This window comes from Onychostoma macrolepis, chromosome 03 (genome assembly GCF_012432095.1).
Source record: "Onychostoma macrolepis isolate SWU-2019 chromosome 03, ASM1243209v1, whole genome shotgun sequence".
Lineage (NCBI taxonomy): Eukaryota > Metazoa > Chordata > Actinopteri > Cypriniformes > Cyprinidae > Onychostoma > Onychostoma macrolepis.
The window spans coordinates 44,194,327-44,217,108 of NC_081157.1; the positions used below are offsets into that span (position 1 = coordinate 44,194,327).

Genomic DNA, 22,782 nt, shown 5'->3' on the forward strand with positions numbered 1-22,782 from the left:
GGAGCGCTCACAAAAACTGATCAGTTCTCTCGCAGTCTTCAAATTAGGGCGTTCTCCCCCGCTGAAATGCTTTCAGAGGACCCTCGGCCAGATGGCTGCTGCCTCGACAGTGTGCAATCTAGGGCTCCTACATATGCGTCCGCTTCAGCTCTGGTTAAAGAGCCGGGTGCCACAGAACGCATGGCGCACGGGCACCTTGCGCATCAAAGTGACACGCAACTGTTTGCATACACTGAACCCTTGCGCGATATGACTCTGTATCACCGGGGTGTTCGTATTGGTCAAGTGATCAGGAGAAAGAATGTTACGACAGATGCATCGAGTACGGGCTGGGGAGCCGTATGCGATGGCAGACCAGCCTTCGGGACGTGGTCAGAAACGGAGAAGTCATGGCACATAAACTGTCTGGAGCTCCGTGCTGTTCACCTAGCGCTCGAGTGCTTTCTTCCAGACATTCTTCAACGTCATGTTCTCATCAGGACGGACAGCATGACAGTGGTGGCGTTTATAAATCACCAAGGCGGTGTGAACTCGCGACCACTGCTGCAACTGGCGAGAGACCTCCTTCTGTGGGCAGATCGACACCTCCTCTCCATCCGGGCAGTACATGTCCCCGGACGCCTGAACTACGGCGTGGATTTACTGTCGAGGGGCGGGATAATCCACGGGGAGTGGATATTACACCCTCTGACAGTCAATATGATTTGGAGTGTATTCGGCAGGGCGGAGGTGGATCTCTTCGCATCAGCGGAGAACACTCACTGCCCGCTGTTTTATTCACTGACACACTCTCCTCTGGGAGTGGATGCACTAGCTCACAGCTGGCCGAAGTACGCAGTATGCCTTTCCTCCAGTGAAGCTTCTGCCTCGCGTGCTTTGCAAAATCAGAGAGGAAAAGGAATCTGTTCTGTTAGTGGCACCGAAATGGCCCAATCAGCCGTGGTTCCCAGAACTGGTGGAGATGCTGGTAGCCCCCATGGATTATCCCACTGAAGAGACCTCCTCTCTCAAGCACAAGGAACGATTTGGCACCCAAATCCAGAGTCATGGAGCCTTCATGTCTGGCCGCTCGACGGAGCTTGCCAGTAACAGATGCACTTCCTCAGCGGGTGTTGAACACTATCTCTGAGGCTAGGGCTCCTTCCACGAGACGTCTTTACGCACATAAATGGAGAGTTTTTTCAAGTTGGTGCGTATCGCGGGGCGAAGACCCAATCAGCTGTCCAATACCAATAATCCTTGCCTTCATTCAAGAACGATTTGATAGTGGTCGTATGCCATCCACATTGAAAGTGTATGTGGCCGCTATAACAGCCTTTCACGCGCACGTCGAAAATCGCCCGATCGGCAGAAATGACCTGATCATACGATTTTTAAAAGGAGCAAGGCGGCTGAACCCTCCTCGCCCTTCTACTCTACCCACTTGGGACCTGGCGCTTGTGCTTGACGCTCTCACGGGACCCCCCGTTCGAGCCCATACAATCAGCGAGCTTGCGAGCGCTCTCTCTCAAGACAGCGCTCCTGCTCGCGCTGGTCTCTGTTAAGCGAGTTGGAGACCTGCAGGCGCTTTCAACTGACGACTCGTGTATTGAATTCGGACCAGGTGATTGCAGACTCACCTTGAAGCCTAGAAAAGGTTATGTGCCTAAAGTGCTTTCGACTCCATTTAAAGCGCAGGTCATAACACTATCTGCTTTCTGCCCCGAAACACCGGCCGGGACGGAACCGCTTAATACACTTCTGCTGTGCCCTGTACGCGCGGTGCGTACTTATATCGAGCGCTCTAGACAGTTCAGACTCTCGGAGCAGCTATTTGTATGTTTTGGTGGACGTACAAAAGGATTGCCTGTGTCCAAGCAAAGGCTGTCACACTGGATCGTCGACGCAATTGCTTTGGCTTATAGCTCTAAGGGCGTGGAATGTCCTATAGGGGTTCGGGCCCACTCAACCCGCGGACTCGCGTCCTCCTGGGCCTGGGCAAATGGCATGTCTATTCAGGACATTTGTATGGTGGCAGGCTGCTCATCACCCAGCACTTTCGCGTATAAAATTTTTTTTCAATTTTATACGTTCCCATAGCAATGTAGAGTGACTGAATTGAAGGGGAACGCTCTCGGTTACTAACGTAACCTCGGTTCCCCGAAATGAGGGAATGAGACATTGCTGTTATTGCCGTGTCACCGAGCTCAGGATCTTAGAATGCCAAGTTGCTTCAGTCAAAGATTCTGAATGGATGACGTACAAGCACTGCCTTATATAGAGTGGGATCCCGCTCATATTTCGCGCGCTTGAACGTCATTGGCCAGTTTTACTGGCGTGATTCAATAAGGCTTCAGTAGTATTCGAGGAAAAGGTATTTCCCATAGCAATGTCTCGTTCCCTCATTTCGGGGAACCAAGGTTACGTTAGTAACCGAGAGCGTTTTTGCTATATATTCTATTCCCTTTTGTGCTATTATTACTTGTTTGTATCCATATGTATTACAATGTTGAGAGCAGTCAGTGAGAAAATATTTTGCTGTAATGTTTACATCCTATACTGTGTTCATTAACTAGGATGTTGCTGGAATTAGTACAGCCAGAGACCCCTGGTCTTCCAATACCAGTGCTGTGAGGAAGGATGCTACGGTAGGCCTAGCAGAGACAGGGAGGAGTGTGGTAGAGGTAGGAAAAACCCAACAGACAGACAGTGACAACAAAGAACAACTTACTGTACAGAATGACAGTAACAGCAGACAAATGGCATAAAGAGACAGCTCACAGACATTTCAACATCCTCAGATTCTTTTTCATTTGTTTTTGCTGTGTGTAAATTTGTTATAAACGTGTGCTCTTTAAAAAGTAGTAAGCATTGTTTGCCAGACACATACATTACATGTTTAAATATCTGTTACATATACGGTACTGCTTACATTATTTCACCATCTGTACACAGATGTAAGTAGTGAATGCGCGTCTGTGGGTGGGGCTGTGTGGGTGTGGTAATGTGGGCCGGTGTGGCTACAGTGCCAGGGCTGAATTTTTGTCCCAATCCGCCCATGGTGGTATTGGTAACTAACAGTGAATAAAACACCATAAGCGAAAACAGATGATTAGTCACGTGGGTTTAATGCTTGCTATGTCAGAATTTATTCAGCAAATGTGTTTCCATCTCCCATTATTCGCAATAACTCTTTTTTTTGTACTATTCAAAATCCACCTCAAGCGAGTGTAGAAACTTTTTTTGTGAATTAAGGGATTTTTTTTTTTTGTTCTAAAATGTGGTGTTTCCATCACTCATTTCCTATGCAATATTTCAAAATGTGCATAAAACAGGGTAAAGGTTGTCAGTGTCACTGGATGATGTTGTAAAGCAGTAATTCTCTGTGGTCTTTGCTTGATATAATAATTGAATTTGTGATGTTCAAATGAATAAGTATGCAACTTTACATTATTGAATAAACTTATTTTTAAAATCACAAATCCTCTGTCTGCTGAGCTGACATGACAAAGTTGACTGGTTTTGGATTTCAGAAAAAAACTTTGATGTTTAGACGTATCTTCTGCTGGAGAGATATCTGGTAAAGAAGCTGGCTGTTCATTTTTCTGTAATCCTTGTATTAAACATTTGTTGGCATCAATGTTGTTATGAATAGTTGCCATTCACTTATTTTCCTTTTTGCAGCATATTTATATGAATATTATTATTGTTTGTTCTACACAGAAAGACACAAAGGAAAGACAAGCTAAGGAATAAACAAGACCCTTCTTGTCAAGAAAAAAGAGAGAAAGAAGCAGTACTTGTGAGTGGCCAACCTCTACCCCTGCATTAATTGCGTTAAATATTTTTTAACAAAACTGAAAAATCAATCACCAGCGTTAACGCGCTAATTTTGACAGCACTATATATATATATATATATATATATATATATATATATACATATACATACATATACATATACATTGAATTATATGCTATAATAGCCTGTAAACTAAACGAATAAAGCACAATGATGCCTGGATTTTAAATGGACCTTTTTTCATTTCCATCTGTTAAATGCTAAAAATGACAGGTGGTTTGAACGTGTTAATTTTAAGTAATGGTAGTGAAGAAAATCAGCCATGCCAAATCTGCGTGTGGGCCAAAAGATAACCATTGTTTTACAGGAACGATAGTACTGTAAACTAACTATGGTAGCCTAATTGCATTAAAAACCTGGTTGAAAAGGCAGATTTACAGGGTTCCTTGTTGACTCGGGTTGTGTCATTTGCTGACACTGTGGGGACGAATCCCATGGAACCTGTTTTATGAAGCATGTGTGAAATCATGCAAATCTGATTGGCTGACGACAGTCCTATGTTGTTACATGATGTCACCTTTTATACTCAGATGGGTCTGCAGAGCTGCTCCTCGCCTCTAGTAATCTTCAGGTGAAGTTGTGTGCAGATTAATTTCCACTCTCTCACCTGTAGTCCTCAATTTGGCATTGATTACAGACTATATCAAGCCAGGGGTGTAAATTTCATCTAACAGTAGGGGGGGGACAATAAACATAAAATTTCTCAAGAGCAATTTTTGAAGGGGACACAAATAATACAGCCAAAATTGTACTTGTAAGGATAGCTATGTGTACACAGCATGTGTACATAGCATGGACCGTGTTTAAATATGAGTTCAGTTCATATGGTTCACCACGCGGTCATATTATAATTATTATTTTGCGTCCTCCATAGTATTTTAGGTTTCGTCTGAAACCGAGTACGTCTCTTTAGATATTCAACCGCATTAAGCCCACTGATCTGCCACTTAACATCATAGGTCTACAATATTAGCCTAATATCAGTTCACACACAGGCTTATCGCTGTGTTAGTTGTAGTGGGTGACAAACTATTAAGCTTGTTAATCTTAATCGCTCATAGAAAAAACATCGGATATCATAATTGTTTTGTCATGACTAATTTATTAATGATCCAGCATCATCTGTATTAAAGAGAAATAATCATTAAACCCGATGTTTAAAGAGAATAAAATAGCCTTGACAGCCGTTACTTACACATAACTAACAGTTACTGAGGAACTTGCTCTCTCCCACCGTGACCGGACTCGTGTGTGTGTATCGTAAAAGAAGAAAGCAGGCAGTGGACCAAACCACTGTGAGGCAAGGGAGGGGGGAATCAAAACACTTCAGAACTTAAAACGGTTTTTTTGCGTTTTACTACTCACACAATTATTTTAAGTATATGTCCATTATATTATTTCTGATACACAGAGTCGCTTGTAATGATATTTTTAGGGGGGACAACCCTCAGGTAGGGGGGGTCCTGTCCCCCCCCGGGATTTACGCATATCAAGCTATTGAAACCAGTGCTATGTAACCTGAGACGTTTTTCGTTCATTTTTATTTATTTATTTAATTTATTTGTGTATTTTTTTCTTTGTTAACAAGGATTCATTTTGCAATTACTATTTCACCATAATGGAGTAACTACTTTATTTTTCTGTTAAAATTCAACCAAGAGCATTATAAGGTAAGACTTGGTTTTGTTGTTGCAAAACTTGCATATATATATACTTCATTTACTTTGTTTTCTGCATGCTTTCCTTATTCTATATATTTGTTATATCAGTAGGCTGCTAAAGTCCTGACCAGTAAAACTGTAGTAAAACAGTTATTCTATTCTATTCTATTCTATTCTTTATCAGCAGCTAATTTAATGCTGATTTACTACACTTTTAACTATCTTTCATCTGTTATTCTGTGCTTCATCTGGAAACATACAGCATTTGATATACTGAATTAATATAATTGAACTAATGTGATTAAAAGTGTCATGAATAATTTGTTTTAGCTTTAACATTTTTCTTATGCAGAACATCAATTGATGTGGTCACATTATATTGTAAGATTGGATGGGGTCATCCGAACGTGTCACATCTTGACATTTAGTGAACTGATTCCACTGCAGTTTGTAGTCATTGAATAAATTAAGTAATTAAAGTTATAATTATTTTGAATATTTTACAGCAGAAACAAATCATTTCCTTTTTAATAGTTATATTATGGATAGATTATTTATTTATTTGGCTTTATAGGGTTGGTTGTGCGTGGTCCCTCTGGTCCTCTGGTTGCTCCTCTGGGATCTTCAGTAGTTTTGCCCTGTTATGTTGATGAACTCTTACTAATGGAGGATCTGGAGGTGGAATGGAGAAGAACAGACTCAGAGACTCTTGTTCATCTGTATCAAGATGGTGAGAGTCGAGCAGAGGCCCAGCAGCAGGATTATCATGATAGAGCGCATTTCTTTATTGATCAGATTCAACATGGAAACTTCTCCCTCCGTCTGGACAATCTGAGAGCTGAAGATGAGGGACGATACACATGTACTGTTCACAGTCAGCAAGAGTCTGGAGAAACTGTGGTTGACATAAAAGATGTTGGTAAGTGTGAATCACATGAATACTTCCCATCATTTTCAATATGATTTTCCAAAACGTTTTAATCCTGGACATAAATTTCCTACTGTGACATTGTTTTTCAGAGCGTTTGCTAGTATCAGGATCGAGTCGCTCCATATCTGCGTCTGAGGACGTCACTCTGAACTGCTCTGTAGACTCTCACATCACACCTGAACACATTGAAGAGGTTTCATGGAAGAAAACAGATGAAGATGAAGATATTCTGGTTCTGCTCTACCAAAACAATAAGACTTTACCAGATTCATCAGATGAACAATACAGAGACAGAGTTGAGTTCTTCACTGCTGAAATCCCCAAAGGAAACTTCTCTCTCAGACTGAAGAGTGTCAGAACTGAGGATAAAGGAGTTTACATGTGTCAAGTGTTTGCTGGAGGACTTTCAGCCAATGCAACTATTGTACTGGAGAGACTGGGTGAGTAATTGATAAATAAATACACAATAATGTCAGGGATCTGGAGGGAGGACTCAAATGCAGAGTGAGTGTTAACAGATTTATTAGACAAATTTGCTGACAAGAAGAGAGATGGTGAGGAGAGGAGTGACCACAGTCGAAACAATAGGTAGGGAAAGACTTGTAGACAGGCAGGCATGGGTGAACGGCCACAGAATCCAGTCCAGGATGGCAGACTGCCAGAGAGCCGTGAAGGCAGCGAAGCTGGAGGCCGGTGGTTAGCAGCTGTGGCCTGACACTCCACACTCGTAATCCACCTTCAATACCACCTTCACAGGCAGAGCTCAGGCCTAGTAGCGTGGCAGACCCCGGGTGAATGTGAATGAATGTAAACATGAGATGACGTGTGGCCAAGTACGAGTATGGTGACGCATATGTAGCAGGTGTGTACTTAGGAAATGATTTTGTGATTCCACTTGCCATGACCATATTTGGAGTTTCCTGCTGCCATGCTGACGTGGGGGGTTGGCGCACTTTGCTGCTTCCCAGTCTGCATGAGACGTCACAGCGGTAGGTCGCACAAGTTTTTGCAGTGATTCAATTAGGGCTGTATTTCATGTAATCGATGAATTCACATGATATATTTGTATGATTGTGATTTAAAGCCCTCGCTGATGCACACTCAGATGTTTTGTTGATTTTATTTTTATTTTTTTATTTAATCTGTAATTTTCTCTTTCTCAGTGTCGTGCATTGCTGCCGCACGCTGGTTGTTATGCTGCACGAGTCCTCATATATATTCGTTTGTGTTATCCAGGTACATGCTTTATTGTTATGTTTTCAAAATGAGTTTTTGTGAAAATATATTGCCCCAGTCTGCATGAGACGTCACAGCGCGTCGTGCATTGCTGCCGCACGCTGGTTGTTATGCTGCACGAGTCCTCATATATATTCGTTTGTGTTATCCAGAATAAACGAGGACATGAAGGCAAGAATTCCTGTAGTTTGTACTTAATTTCTACACAACGCAGAGAACACACCGCTACACATACACACCCCCGGAGCAGTGGGCAGCCAATGTTGCGGCACCTGGGGAGCAGTTGGGGGTTCAGTGCCTTGCTCAAGGGTCTCACCTCAGTCGTGGTATTGAAGCTGGAAGAGAGCACTGTATGTGACTGCTCATGAGACCGGTAGCTCAGCCTGCAGGACAGGACGAGACGAGACGAGACGAGACTAGGGGCTGACAATAAACTTAATACACTAACAACTTGGCAGGGAATAATCCATAGCACAAAGAATGGGGAGCCGCGATAACAAACACTGACATACGCACAACAGGTTAGAATAACGAATTGACAAAACGAGGGAAAGGGAGAACAATATAAAGAAGAGAACACAAGGAACAGGTGAGAACACTTAGACAAACAAGGAGAGAACGTGAGGGACAGGTGACAACACTCAGACAGACGAGGCCTGTGGTAACGGGACAAGGGGGCAGGACGGGAGGATTACATGTCAGAGATACAAACAAAGACAAAAGGTGTGTTCGATTTGAAGCTGCACTGCGCAGAATGATCAGTGTATGACATCAAACTACCGCAAGAGCGATAAGAGATCGTTATGCTTTCAAATTGCTCTCGTGGTACTTTGATGTCATACACTGATCATCCTGCGCAGTGCCGCTTCAAGTCGAACACACCTAAAGTCATGTGCTCCAACACAACACAGACAAGGAAACACAGAACAGGGACAGAACAGACAGGGCTGTCAGGGGAGATCCCTGACAAATAACTGGTGCCTAAATTTGCACAAATAAACTATATTTTCTTTTCAGGACAATATCAAGCACAATGTACCCCATAACTCTTATATTCAGTAACTAATGTCTGTGTTTAACGGGTTTCTCTGTTTCACACATAATGGTGTTGATTCTCTGTATTGCTGCATCTGGATCTGCACTTCTGCTCTGCTGCCTGATCTACTGCAGATCACCATATAAAGGTATACATATCACTTGCTGTAATTCAAGCTGTCTAGCAATGAATTGACAAGCCAGAGTCAAAACTTTTTTGTTGTTGTTGTTTTTTTTGCACATAGTCCAGTGTACAAACTAAGTGCAATCGAGTTCTTTATAAAACTTGCACAACTTACGTTTGTCCAGTAGCAGCTGAAAGTCACGTGACCACACATAACACATGTAACACATTTAAAGAATTATGGAATAATATTTAATTTCAACCTTGACTGAAATGTTGTGTCTCTCTAAACACAGCTCTGTGTATTTGTTTCACATTTTCACAATATATGTGCAATCAATCAATCAATCAACCAACAACTATTCCCCTTAATTTAATTCACATAATAAATATAAAATGTCTTATTTATTTATGTATTCATTCATTCATTCATTCATTCCTTTTTAGGGTTCATTCAATCATTTGCTCCTCTGGGATCTTCAGTGGTTTTGCCCTGTTATGTTGACAAATCCCTAATAACGAAGGATCTGAAGGTATAATGGAGAAGAACTGACTCAGAGGCTCTGGTTCATCTGTATCAAGATGTTGAGAGACAGTCAGAGTCTCGGCATGAGGATTATCGTGATAGAGCTCACTTCTTTTATGATCAGATTCAACATGGAAACTTCTCCCTCCATCTGGACAATCTGAGACGTAAAGATGAGGGAGAATATACATGTACAGTTCACAGTCAGCAGGACCACTTATTTTCAACTAAAATCATTTTGGAAATGGGTAAGTGAATAGATAAATTTAGATTTAGATAAAACTGATCCTTAAGTTGCAGTTTCAACCAGTACATTTGTATTTTGAAACTTGAGTCCAAATTAAAGCAGATGTACAGTAGTTAATCAAATAAACTATGAACACATTTCAGTAAAGTTTCACTAACACAAAAATGACTTTTTTTTTTTTGGCTTCATTTTCAATACTAGATCTAAGCTTTTTTTTTTTTTTTAACCAATACTTGACACTTGCTTTGTTTTATCTACTGACATTTAGGCATTTTTAAATGTGACTTAAGTGTCCAGATACGCTTTGGGGCTGTGATGCTTGTTCAGTTTAAAAGAACAATAAAAATAGAAGAAATATACATTATCAGCAATGCCACAAAAATTATCCTTTATAATAGCTAAACAACAAATAATAAAAAGTAAATATTATATAATGATTATAGAACATTTAAGCTGTTGACAGGTTAAAGCTTTTATTAATTTTTATTGAATTGTCCTTGTTTTTCTTTCTCTGTAGGTGATTATCGCTCTTTGCTTTTACAAGGTGAGTGAAGAAATAAAAGAAAACTGAGCCTAACCTATACATGATTATCATTTGGTTGATTATTTCTAGTATGTGCCCCTGCTCTACAAATTCACTCTGAAATTGGAGTTACTACTTCCCATAACATACAGTAAAGCTTTAGACATATGCCAAGGCTTTTTAGGTCACGCAGAATCAGCTATCTGTGATCCATTTAATTTGTCTTTCATTGCTGCAAAGCACTTGTAACAGGGCGAACGAGACATGAGGCGTGCGGATCCATGTGCAAGCTTTTATTAATAGACATGGTCAAAAACACAGGCAGGGTCAAAAAAACAAAAAACAAAGAAAACAACAGGTATATAGAGGGCAAGACAGAAGAGTACTCAAGTACACGGGCATGATCTTCGATCGGCAAACAACATCCAGAGGGCTTGACAAGAGGGGTAATCCAGGTACACAAGCAATGATCCAGGCAGGGGTAAACAGAGTCCAAATGAAAGGCAAAGGGTTAATCCAAAATACAAGGCAGAATATCAGGAACCAGACAACAAGGCAACACAAAAAGACTAGACTTAAACTAGAAACAGAAACGGCTCCGTAAAGCAGCTACCACTCGCAGAACAATACAGGAGACAAAACAAACACAGCAAGGCTTAGTAAGTAGCTAATACTAGGAGAGTGCTAGACAATACTCAGCAACTAGATCAAGATCTGATAGTGTTTTATGTAGTGTGTGTAATAGCAATTAGGTGAGCGTGTGATTGATGACAGCTGTGTATGTGCAATCAGTGTAATCAGCTGTGTATGTGTCATCAGTGCAATGGATGATGGGAAATGCAGTCCAGTGTGATGTGTGGTGTGAGAGTCAATATGATGGAGAGGTGACCTCTTGTGGCAGTCGGACAAAAGACCACGAACCAGATTCGTGACACTGTTTTCTGCCAACTGACAACCCAGGATGTATATCAACAAAAAATTTGTTTTAATGTGGCATATAGTACAGTGAGTTTTTACAGTAATTAGCAGAATGTTTTCTAAATGTCCAACAGCAGTTTATGTTTCTGCTGCTATGTTTTCACTTTATTCTCAAATGTTTGACCCAAATATCCAAATTTCTCATTTGTAAAATGTTGGAAATAGTTAATTAAGAGTGTTTGTTATATACAGCAAATGCATTATGCAAGAAATACAGTGATTTTGTCTTGTCTCTAGACACAGTGGTTCATCTTCATGTACAAAATGGCATTCAACCTTTAACAGAATTTCATATTACGAACAAAATGTCTTTTCAGTTTCTGGGCTCACTGTGCGCAGTCCTTCTGGCCCAGCAGTTGTTCATCTGAAATCTTCAGGGGTTCTGCCCTGTTATGTTGACAGACGTTTATTAGAGTCAAGTCAAGTCACCTTTATTTATATAGCGCTTTTACAATACAGATTGTGTCAAAGCACTTAACAGTATCAAATTGGAGGATAGAGTGTCAGTAATGTATAATGATAAGATTAAACACTCAATTTTCAGTTAAAGGCATTTCATTATTGAATTCAGAGATGTCATTGTCTAGCTCAGTTTAGTTTAAATAGTATCTGTGCAATCAAATCGGCGATAATCGCTAGAAATTAAGTGTCCCCAACTGAGCAAGCCAGAGGCGACAGCGGCAAGGAACCAAAACTCCCTTTGTGACAGAATGGAGAAAAAAAAAAAAAAACCTTGGGAGAAACCAGGCTCAGTCGGGGGGCCAGTTCTCCTCTGACCAGACGAAACCCGCAGTTCAAAAGTTTATATTTCTATTTTAATTTTGTTGCAATTTCTAACAATAGTAGTATTATGTAGTTAGGTATTTTATTATATTTTAGTTATTTTGTTATTTTTGGTTGATATATCTGGGGATATATCTCTGGGGGTCATCCGGGCGTCCTGGTCTCCGCCCGGCGATGAGGGCCGCAGACATCACCTCCCGGCGCCGACCCACCATCTGATCGGACACGGACCGAGAAACAGACTAGGAAAGAAACAGACAAACATTAGCGCAGATGCCATTCTACTTACGATGTAACGAGTACATCGTGTGTTATGGGGAGTGTTCGGTTCCGGTTCATCTAATTAATGCAGCCTAACAATCCTTTAACGGATTTGAATAATAGAAGCGTATTAATGTGTTATGTGTAAGCCAGGCTAAAGAGATGGGTCTTTAATCTAGATTTAAACTGACAGAGTGTGTCTGCCTCCCGAACAGTGTTAGGTAGACTGTTCCAGAGTTTGGGTGCTAAATAGGAAAAGGATCTGCCGCCCGCAGTCGATTTTGATATTCTAGGTATTATCAAACGGCCAGAGTTTTGAGAACGCAGCGGACGTGGAGGACTATAATGCGATAAGAGCTCACTCAAGTACTGAGGAGCTAAACCATTCAGGGCTTTATAAGTAATTAACAAGATTTTAAAATCTATCCGATGCTTGATAGGGAGCCAGTGCAGTGTTGACAGAACCGGGCTAATATGGTCATATTTCCTGGTTCTAGTAAGGACTCTAGCTGCTGCATTTTGGACTAACTGTAGTTTGTTGATCAAGCGTGCAGAACAACCACCCAATAAAGCATTACAATAGTCTAACCTTGAGGTCATAAACGCATGAATTAACATTTCTGCATTTGACGTTGAGAGCATTGGTCGCAATTTAGATATGCTTTTGAGATGAAAAAATGCAGTTTTACAGATGCTAGAAACATGGCTTTCAAATGACAGATTGCTATCGAACAGCACACCTAGGTTCCTGACTGATGAAGAAGAATTGACAGAGCAGCCGTCAAGTGTTAGATAATGTTCTAGGTTACATGTGGGGTTTTAGGTCCGATAATTAACACCTCTGTTTTTCAGAATTTAGCAGTAAAAATTACTCCTCATCCAGTTTTTATATCGACTATGCATTCCGTTAGTTTCTCAATTTGGTGTGTTTCACCGGGCCGAAGAAATATAGAGCTGAGTATCATCAGCATAACAGTGAAAGCTAACACCATGTCTCCTGATAATATCTCCCAAGGGTAACATATAGAGCGTGAAAAGTAACGGCCCTAGTACTGAGCCTTGAGGTACTCCATACTGCACTTGTGATCGATATGATACCTCTTCATTCACTGCTACGAACTGATGGCGGTCAGATAAGTACGATTTGAACCATGCTAAGGCACTTCCACTAATGCCAACAAAGTTTTGTAGTCTATTCAAAAGAATGTTGTGGTCGATAGTGTCGAACGCAGTGCTAAGATCCAGTAGAACTAATAAAGAGATACAACCACAATCAGATGATAGAAGCAGGTCATTTGTAACTCTAATGAGAGCAGTCTCAGTACTATGATACGATCTAAATCCTGACTGGAATTCCTCACAGATATCATTTTTCTCTAGGAAGGAATATAATTGTGAGGATACTACCTTTTCTAGTATCTTTGACAGAAAAGGGAGATTTGAGATCGGTCTGTAATTAACTAGATCTTTGGGGTCAAGTTGTGGTTTTTAATGAGAGGCTTAATAACAGCCAATTTGAAGGTTTTGGGGACATATCCTAATGACAATGATGAATTAATAATAGCCAAAAGAGGATCTATGACTTCTGGAAGCAGCTCTTTTAGTAGTTTAGATGGAATCGGGTCTAACATACATGTTGTTGGTTTAGATGATTTAACAAGTTTATACAATTCTTCCTCTCCCACAGTAGAGAATGAGTGGAATTGTTCCTCAGGGGTCTATAGTGCGCTATCTGATGCGATACTGTAGCTGACGGCTGCAGGGATACAATTTTATCTCTGATAGTATCGATCTTGGAAGTGAAGTAGTTCATAAAGTCATTACTGCTATGCTCTTGGGAAATGCCAACACCTGTTGATGCTTGATTTTTCGTTAATTTAGTTACTGTATTGAATAAATATCGGGGTTATGTTTGTTTTCTTCTAGAAGAGACGAAAAGTAATCAGATCTAGCAGTTTTAATGCTTTTCTGTAGGATAGGGTACTTTCCGCCAAGCTAAACGAAATACCTCTAATTTAGTTTTCCTCCAGCTGCGCTCCATTTTCCGGGCTGCTCTCTTTAGGGCAAGTGTGCTCATTATACCACGGTGTTGGACTCTTATCCTTAATCTTCCTTAAGCGTAAAGGAGCAACCGCATCTAAAGTGCTAGAAAAGAGAGAGTCCATAGTTCCTGTTACATCATCAAGTTGTTCTGAGCTATTGGATATGCTGAGGAACTGAGATAAGTCAGGAAGATTATTTATAAAGCAGTCTTTTGTGGTAGAGGTAATGGTTCTACCATATTTGTAACAAGAAGTTGGCTTTACAGCTTTAGCTATATGGAATATACAGGAGACTAGATAATGATCTGAGATATCATCGCTCTGCTGCAAAATTTCAATGCCACTGACATCAATTCCATGTGACAGTATTAAATCTAGAGTATGATTTCGACAATGAGTAGGTCCTGACACGTGTTGTTTAACACCAATTGAGTTTAGAATGTCTATAAATGCTGATCCCAACGAATCTCTGTCATTATCAACATGGATATTAAAATCACCAACGATTAGGACTTTATCTGCAGTCAGCACTAACTCCGATAGAAGATCAGAAAATTCTTTAATAAAGTCTGTATGGTGCCCTGGTGGCCTGTATACAGTAGCCAGTACAAACATCACAGGGGATTTATCATTAACACTTGTTTCTTTGGATAACGTTATATGAAGCACCATTACTTCGAACGAATTATACTTGAAACCCAACCTCTGAGAGATACTGAAAATATTTCTATAAATTGTAGCAACACCTCCCCCTTTACCTTTTGGACGCGGTTCATGTTTGTAACAGTAATCTTGGGGTGTAGACTCGTTTAAAGAAATGTAATCATCTTATTTTAGCCAGGTTTCTGTCAGACAAAGCACATCTAGTTTATGGTCAGTGAACATATCATTTACAAAAAGTGCTTTTGAAGAAAGGGATCTAATATTTAATAAGCCAAGCTTTATCATGTGTTTATCTGTATTATATCGTTTTTATTTGTTGAACATCAATTAAATTGTTACTATTACTTTGGTTTGGATGTTTTCTGTATTTTCTAGTTCGGGGAACAGACACAGTCTCTATAGAGTGATATCTAGGTGAAAAAGTTTCTATGTGCTGAGAGTTAACTGACTTTGGTGGCGTGAGTTGGCTAGCAGACGATCGGTTTAGCCAGTCTGTCTGCTTCCTGACCTGGGCTCCAGTTAGTCAAGTACAAACTCTAAGACTATGTGCCATATTTCTAGAGAGAAGAGCGGCACCACCCCAGGAGGGATGAACACCATCTCTTTTCAACAGGTCAGGTCTGCCCCAAAAATTCTTCCAATTGTCTATAAAGCCTATGTTATTTTGCGGGCACCACTTAGACATCCAGCCATTGAGTGATGACAGTCTGCTATGAATCTCATCACCACGGTAAGCAGGGAGCGGACCAGAGCATATTACAGTGTCTGACATCGTACTTGCAAGTTCACACACCTCTTTAACATTATTTTTGGTGATCTCCGACTGGCGAAGTCGAACATCATTAGCGCCGACGTGGATAACAATCTTACTGAATTTACGTTTAGCATTAGTCAGCACTTTTAAATTTGCCAAGATGTCAGGCGCTCTGGCTCCGGGTAAACAATGGACTATGGTGGCTGGTGTCTCTATTTTCACGTTCCGTACAATAGAATCGCCAATAACTAGAGCACTTTCATCAGGTTTCTCAGTGGGTGCGTCACCGAGTGGGGAGAACCTGTTTGATGTTCTGATCGGAACGGAAGAGTGGTGTTTTGACCCGCGACTATGCCGCCTCACTGTCACCCAGTTGCCCTGCTGCACGGGCTCAACCGAAACCGAACAATGTACAGGACTCCTTGAGCTAGTCGCATCCAAAGCAGTATCTACAGCCCTCACATTCTTACTGTCCTCAACTAAAGTTTGGATGCGTGTCTCTAGTTCTAAAACCTTCTCTGTCAGCCTAACTATTTCCCTGCATTTATCACATGTGAATCCTCGCTGCTGACAGAGACAGATAAACTATACATGTGGCAAACAGTGCAAACAACAATAGCAGGAGAAGAAGCCATTACTCACCGTGATTGATGAATGATGCCAACTTAACTTACCACTTACCACTGTTGTTTGATGAGCTCGTGAAAAACGGAGCGAGGAAAAAATAAAATAATAATAGGCGCGAATAGAAATGCAAATGGAACCGCGAGTGACAAGCTAACGGGCTAACAAGCTGCACTCGTGGTTTTTAAAGGAGAACGATCAAATTAGTTAGATTAGTTTGAAAGATAACACCAGAAATATGGTGGGAATTAAGTTATATATTATCACTTTAGACAAAAGGGATTGAAAGTAAAGTAGAGATTCAATAAAAAGCGAAGGTACACGGAGCTACAAACACAAACCTCTCAGCAGCACAACAGACTGAAGCAATCGAACTCAGAATAGTTCAATCGAACTATTAGAGCAAAGTCTGAAGGTGGAATGGATAAGAACTGACTCGAGGACTCTGGTTCATCAGCATCAAGTTGGTGAGAGTCAACAGCAGCAGGATTATCATGATAGAGCTCATTTCCTTACTGATGAGATTCAACATGGAAACTTCTCCCTCTGTCTGGACAAACTGAGAGCTGAAGATGAGGGACGATACACATGTAAAGTTTACTCACAGGAGGATTCTGTGTCCATAGCAGAGATACATTTGGAACTGGCTCTACTTGGTAAGTCAACCCATACAAAAAGGTTTCGTGTGTGTGCCGGAATGAATTCAGCGATTCACTCTTTATGTCCTGTGTCATTTTTACCTTTGGGTTTGTGTGTTTGCATGCCTGTGCCAACGCATGCCACTGAAATGGCTGTGGCCTCTAGGCTATTGTAGACAAATGAACTAGCCTACAGTAGTAAACCAAAAAGCTATTACTGTCACAAGGCTGCTGGCGGTAAATACAACCTAGTCACAAGTGACACGTTCACTAAATCACCACCAATGGCACAAATGAATGGTTGACACCAATAGCCACTTTTCCACTGCCGGGCCAGTGTGAGCCAGGGCTAACAACAACCTGCCCTTAACACACCTCCCTTCACTTTAAGTGACTTCACTTTAAATAATTATACATATTAGTTTGATTGCATTACTAATGTGCACTTCTGACACCAATTGTTTTTTTGTTTTTTTTGTTTATTGTAAATCATAGGTATGCAGTCAAAAGTATTGATGCTGGAGCCTTTCTAAAGTCTTCATGCAAGGACGTCTGCTTCTGTCATGTTCGTTACATAAGAGAACACACTTATTCAGGTGTGGCAGCTCCATTTATTTGTGATCAACGAAATACACAAAACAACTCCATTAGTTCATTTAAGTCAAAAGGCGAACACAATAGAAAAATACTGATAAACCCTCATAATATATGTTTGCGTCAAATTTCTTTAGAAAGAATGAGCATTTATGTTAATATTCCACAAAATAATATAATCTGAGGATGTTTGAGGACTGTCTCTTGTCTTACTACTATACTGTTATCCTTTTAGCCAAAGCAACAAAGCAATTTATATGCCAATGGTTATATAGCCTTTAGCAACACATATAATACATTTCTGCCGCATACGATGAATAGAATTTCAATCGGATCGCAAAAGTAATTTCAGATACTTGCTGTTTTAAATGAATAAAATGCTGATGTTAGCTGGTATCTTGATGTGCAAACATGGGGAATGAATAGCGGTGCCAACAGTCTCCTAACTCAGATAAACTTGGTCTTTGTTCATGACATTAGGCTTTGTTCGTCAAGCCTCAGTTGGCCAGCTTTGGACCAAGGTAATCGGTGGGCCGAAAATGCCTGGCCGTTGGCACCAAAGAAACCCCGATAAGGCACAGTCAAGCCCCAGAAGTGACAGTGGAAACACAACTAGCCCTGGCATGCACTATCATGTCCGCTTTTGGCATGCAGTGAAAGATCGCTTCATCTGGAAAGCATCTACTGTGTACAAACATCTGATAGACATCTTTAAGAGAACAGTTTTACATACATTCTAAATCATAAACATCTTAAAGATGTCTTCTAAATGTCTATTTGACATCTGATAGGAAACGTCTCAGACTAAACTCACTAAATTTGCTTCTGTGAATATTAATTATTTTAACTACAGTGTTTGCTTATGTTATCTGCTGACTGCAACTGTCAAATCAAGCCTTTTGGCAAGGCAAAGTTGACTGCTACTTGTGAAAATGTTATTTGATGCGCTCGGCTGAGAACTTGTAGAAGTCTGTGGTTTAAATGGCAAGAAAAAAGGTTGAGTAAACTCTATACTGTAAAAATAACTACAATGTTTCTGTATCTGCACTGCTGCTCTGCCTACAGAAATATAGTTAAATGTATGTGAGGTTTAAGATGTTACCTGCAAAGTATCTGAAGTAAGGAAAAAAGTAAGGGAAATATTCTCATTGGCTTCATTAACATCCATTTTGGGCTTTTATTATTACATATCTAAAATTATTATTACACGTTTCATTCAGACATAATTTTGTATGTTCTCTCTAGATTCATTTTTCCATCTTCAGATGTTTCTAGTCATCTGTCCAAATATCATCATGTTCTTTGCTTTTGTCTTGTGGGGTGTTTCTGAAGGTGAGTGTTTCTAGTTATTATATGAAGAGTTTATTTTAAAATTTTCAAAAATCATGTTTTTTTTATTATGTGATCATGTTTTTATTGTGTTTCATTGTGTTAGCTATCTGTATTTTTAAAGTTATTTTTACTTAATCAAAATAACCCAACTGCAGTTTGATTGAGATTAATTGGAATGCACGATGATTGATTAAATTGTTAAAAATGGAGTTATCTGTTTTTGCAAATTAACTGTACATATGGTAATATAAATAATATAGCTACTTAATTTCAAGAAGTGTGCTCTTGTTTGTAAAAAAAAAAAAAAAAGCTTTCATTGTGTTGCAATGGTCATAATCCCACTCTTTCAGCCATATACACTATGTGTTTGTATATAATTGAATTCATGATATCTATTTTTTGTTTCAGGATCCGTGAATGAGTCAGTTTGTTGTTGTGCTCTTTATTTTCTGAGGCCTCTCATTTTACTCTGGGCTTTTCCATATGCTAATGAGTTCACAGGTATGATTCATCTGATCTGTTTATTAGAGGAGATCAGAAAAATGTATATGCATATATATACTGTGTGTGTGTGTGTGTGTGTGTGTGTGTGTGTGTGTGTGTGTGTCCAAAATGCCAAAATGTTCAGACATCATTTAATCATTGTGTGAGTGATTTAACAAAAGAAAATTTATTAAAACTTTCATTAAATATTGTTTTAGTGGCATTTGTGTTTCTGTATGTTGTGTGTGATATTGTGATTCTAATAATTAAATACTTTCTCATTTACAGGCAACATTAAAACATGGATTCAGAAATACAGTTATTGTACAGAATATTTAGTTCTCTCAGTTGTTGTTTATTGAGGTATGCAAATAAAAATGTCCTTATCACGAACACTTTAAAGTGCACATTAATAGAAAACTTGTGCTTGTCAGAATATTTTATTATGCAGCAAATCTGAAACAATAACATGAAAAATCACAATATGCGGAAATGTTAAGCAGCTCTACATGATACTTGATTTATTAGTATGACAGATCATACACGTGTTGAGTGCTGGATCTCTGTATGTTTATAGTACTGAATCACTTTTATGATCTTTTAATATGTTTGCATTCACATAAACTCAGCTTAATTTGAAACTAAACTAAATCCACCACTAAAGCAATCCTCAGCATGATTTGTGGTCATGACACACATTTCATTTCAGCAGCACAAAGGTCACGGCATCAATATTAGAAATGGACTGAAATTAAAACACTGAACCTCAGATTATAACAGAGACTATCAGTGTAACTTATAATAAAGCAAGATGATTTTGCCCTGTATTTGTATTTTGGCTGTTAATTGACAATATTTTCTTTTTAATCTCTTCCTTTCTTTCAGCTCTTTTTGCAAGTGTTTGGGAAAAACTTCAGAATTATGCTGAATTTGACAGAGCTGTCATAATATTCCTGTTTTTAATAATGTTTCTGTGCTGCCTTTGCAAAATCATTTACCGTAAGTGTTTCTGTGCGATTCATTCACTTATCATCGGGTACTTGATTGCTCCTGATAATAATGTTTGTAAAAATCATCTCAGTCACATGTAGATTCACTCAGTTTGCTTTTGTTGTTGATTTTTTTTCTTTATTGTTCTGAAACTGAATCAAATCTGATCTTCATTGTTTCTCATTTAGTTTTAGTTACTGAGGTTGGAAAGAGAAGTGAAGAGAGAACTGTACTGATAAATACGATAATTGACATATTTGACTTAGTGGCTGATACGATCTTTGATATTCTGCCTAAATTACAATTCATCCTCTTGTTCTTCACTTTTGGATCTGTCAGAGGAGGTGAGTTCATATTTATAATGATTTGAGTTTATCTGTGTTCATTTAATTCAGGGTTCTGATCAACACATTTGAACATGTTCATTTTTCTCTAATGCCATGCCATTTTAAAACACTCATTATTCACTGAGACTGATATTCATAAGGATTTGCTGCAATTAGCTGTGAAGCAGTTGTCTTATAATATCCAACATTAATATAATTACTCTCCTGTTTTTAGGATTCATCATTGTTGTCATTTTACCAGTGTTACTGATGATGACAAATGACAGATGTTTATTCAGATGGTTTGATAGACTCAGGTGTAAGTATCTGATGAATTGTGATCTGATCTCTGTTGAACTGCATCAGTCTCTCTTGTTATATTAATCATCAGTGTTGAGAAAAACATGTTACGGTGATCTGATGATTTATTCACTGTAATAAAGTGATTTCACATGTTTTATCTTTGTTTACATAATATATGTGTGTGTATACTGAGTAAATTTATTATGTATATATAAATACAAACACATGCATGTATATATTTAAGAAAAATGTAGTTTATATATTAAACATATTTATATATAATATATAATATAAGAATATGAATATATAAATGTATAAACGTAAATATTTTCAAAATATATACTTTATGTGTGTGTGTTTATATTTATGCCATGGTCTGTCTGAATACTCGATTCTGATTGGCTGGCAGGTGTTGATTAAATTCGTTGAACTGCACAGGTAGTTCCAGGTCAGTTTAATCACGTTCTATATTAATGCACTTCCTATAAACATTGGTAACCATAGTAACATACAGTTACAGTTGAATAGTAATACAGACGAAAATAATCGTAATTTTTATCGTTCCAGTCAAATATTGCAGCGCAAATATTATTAACATCTTTGATATGTGAATGCTGGCAAATGACCATGGCATAAACGGGATAATCAGTTGATTATCCCTTACATACGTAATAAATATACACAGTACACACACATATATAATGTAAACACAAACTTTTATTTTGGATGCGATTAATCGTGATTAATCGTTTGATAGCAACAAATCCTTTGCTTTTTCTGAACTTTATTTAAACACAAAAGCGCAAACACAAACATATCAGTACAGCTTCATTTTCAGGATAGATTTTGACATGTGATCAAATATTCAGAATGTAATTATTAATATGTTGTTTATTTACAGTTTTTGAGTAACTTCACAATCACTGATGATCAGATGAATAAATGAATAATCATTCACACATCTGCCAATAACAGACCATCTCTCTGTCTTTGATGGTTTGAGTTTAATCTCCAGGAGAAATTTCCGGAGAAAAAGCAAACCAGTTTAGACGTGAGATGTTTCTCTGTTTTCTAATCTTCAGTCAGTTTTAACCCCTGATCAGCTCTGTTTCTGTCAGTAATGAAAGTGTTATTCATCAAAGCATCCTCACACTCTCATCTTTTTTAGGTTCACTTCCAGTCATGAGAACAGTGATGTTAATCATCATAATAGTGATTATTGCAGCGATGATCGGCCTTTACATAATTACACTGGAAAATAAAACAGGTATAGTAACTTTTTTTTTTAAATGTTTGGAATGACAGCACATCATTGATCTAGCAAATACAGGTCTAGAATTATCTTTATACAGTAATTGTTTTCATGCTGAAGTTCATTAGTTTTTCTTGACCACTGAGCAACAAATCGATCTGGCAGTTACAAGTTTAATGGTGCACAGCATATGATACAATATTTACTGCACACGATGCACACAAGTTTCTCTCATCTAAAAACCGTGTAGATTACTTTACAGTTTCTTTGACAAATCTCAGGTGTCTGATTTCTTCTCTCTTCTCTCTTCTGATTCCCTCATGGTCATTGCATGAACAAGAACATGTTCAACTAATGTTGCTCATATTTGATCAGAAACAAATGTACTTTGCTCTTCCTCTTCCTCTTTGTCTCCCACTTCTTTTAGCTCTTTCACCATTGTTAGGGTCCAAAGCACATAATCACCATAATCATAAAACAAACGCATTTTGTGTTGAGTTTTGCAGAAAACAGTGAGAAAATTGAAGACCAGCTGAATCAGTTACTGTGTGTTAGCAAAACTCTTTATAATTGAGGCACTTTGATGAAAAAGTCATGCTTTATTTCACTCCTTTCTTTTCACAGATGCTATTGGAT

At 38.9% G+C, this 22,782-nt stretch overlaps 1 protein-coding gene across 1 annotated transcript; it reads left to right on the plus strand.

The window, feature by feature from the left end:
• The first annotated feature begins 249 nt into the window (after nt 1-249).
• On the plus strand, nt 250-22,130 carry LOC131535672 (uncharacterized). The gene is made up of 16 exons (XM_058768276.1): nt 250-837; nt 938-1,085; nt 4,371-4,411; nt 6,051-6,420; nt 6,522-6,872; nt 8,745-8,852; nt 9,275-9,360; nt 9,478-9,601; nt 10,118-10,144; nt 18,706-18,792; nt 19,201-19,293; nt 19,564-19,638; nt 20,161-20,274; nt 20,454-20,609; nt 20,827-20,910; nt 22,063-22,130. Exons 1-12 carry the CDS (start codon nt 250-252, stop codon nt 19,635-19,637), a joined length of 2,097 nt encoding a protein of 698 aa, XP_058624259.1. The 3' UTR covers nt 19,638; nt 20,161-20,274; nt 20,454-20,609; nt 20,827-20,910; nt 22,063-22,130.
• Nucleotides 22,131-22,782: the final 652 nt, after the last annotated feature.

Excerpts from the sequence above, each read along its gene's own strand:
- LOC131535672 (XM_058768276.1), top strand. The coding sequence starts at position 250 with ATGACTCTGTATCACCGGGGTGTTCGTATTGGTCAAGTGATCAGGAGA. Across the intron at positions 6,421-6,521 it reads GGTTGACATAAAAGATGTTG|AGCGTTTGCTAGTATCAGGA; the intron begins GTAAGTGTGAAT and ends ATTGTTTTTCAG. Across the intron at positions 8,853-9,274 it reads CTGCAGATCACCATATAAAG|GGTTCATTCAATCATTTGCT; the intron begins GTATACATATCA and ends ATTCCTTTTTAG.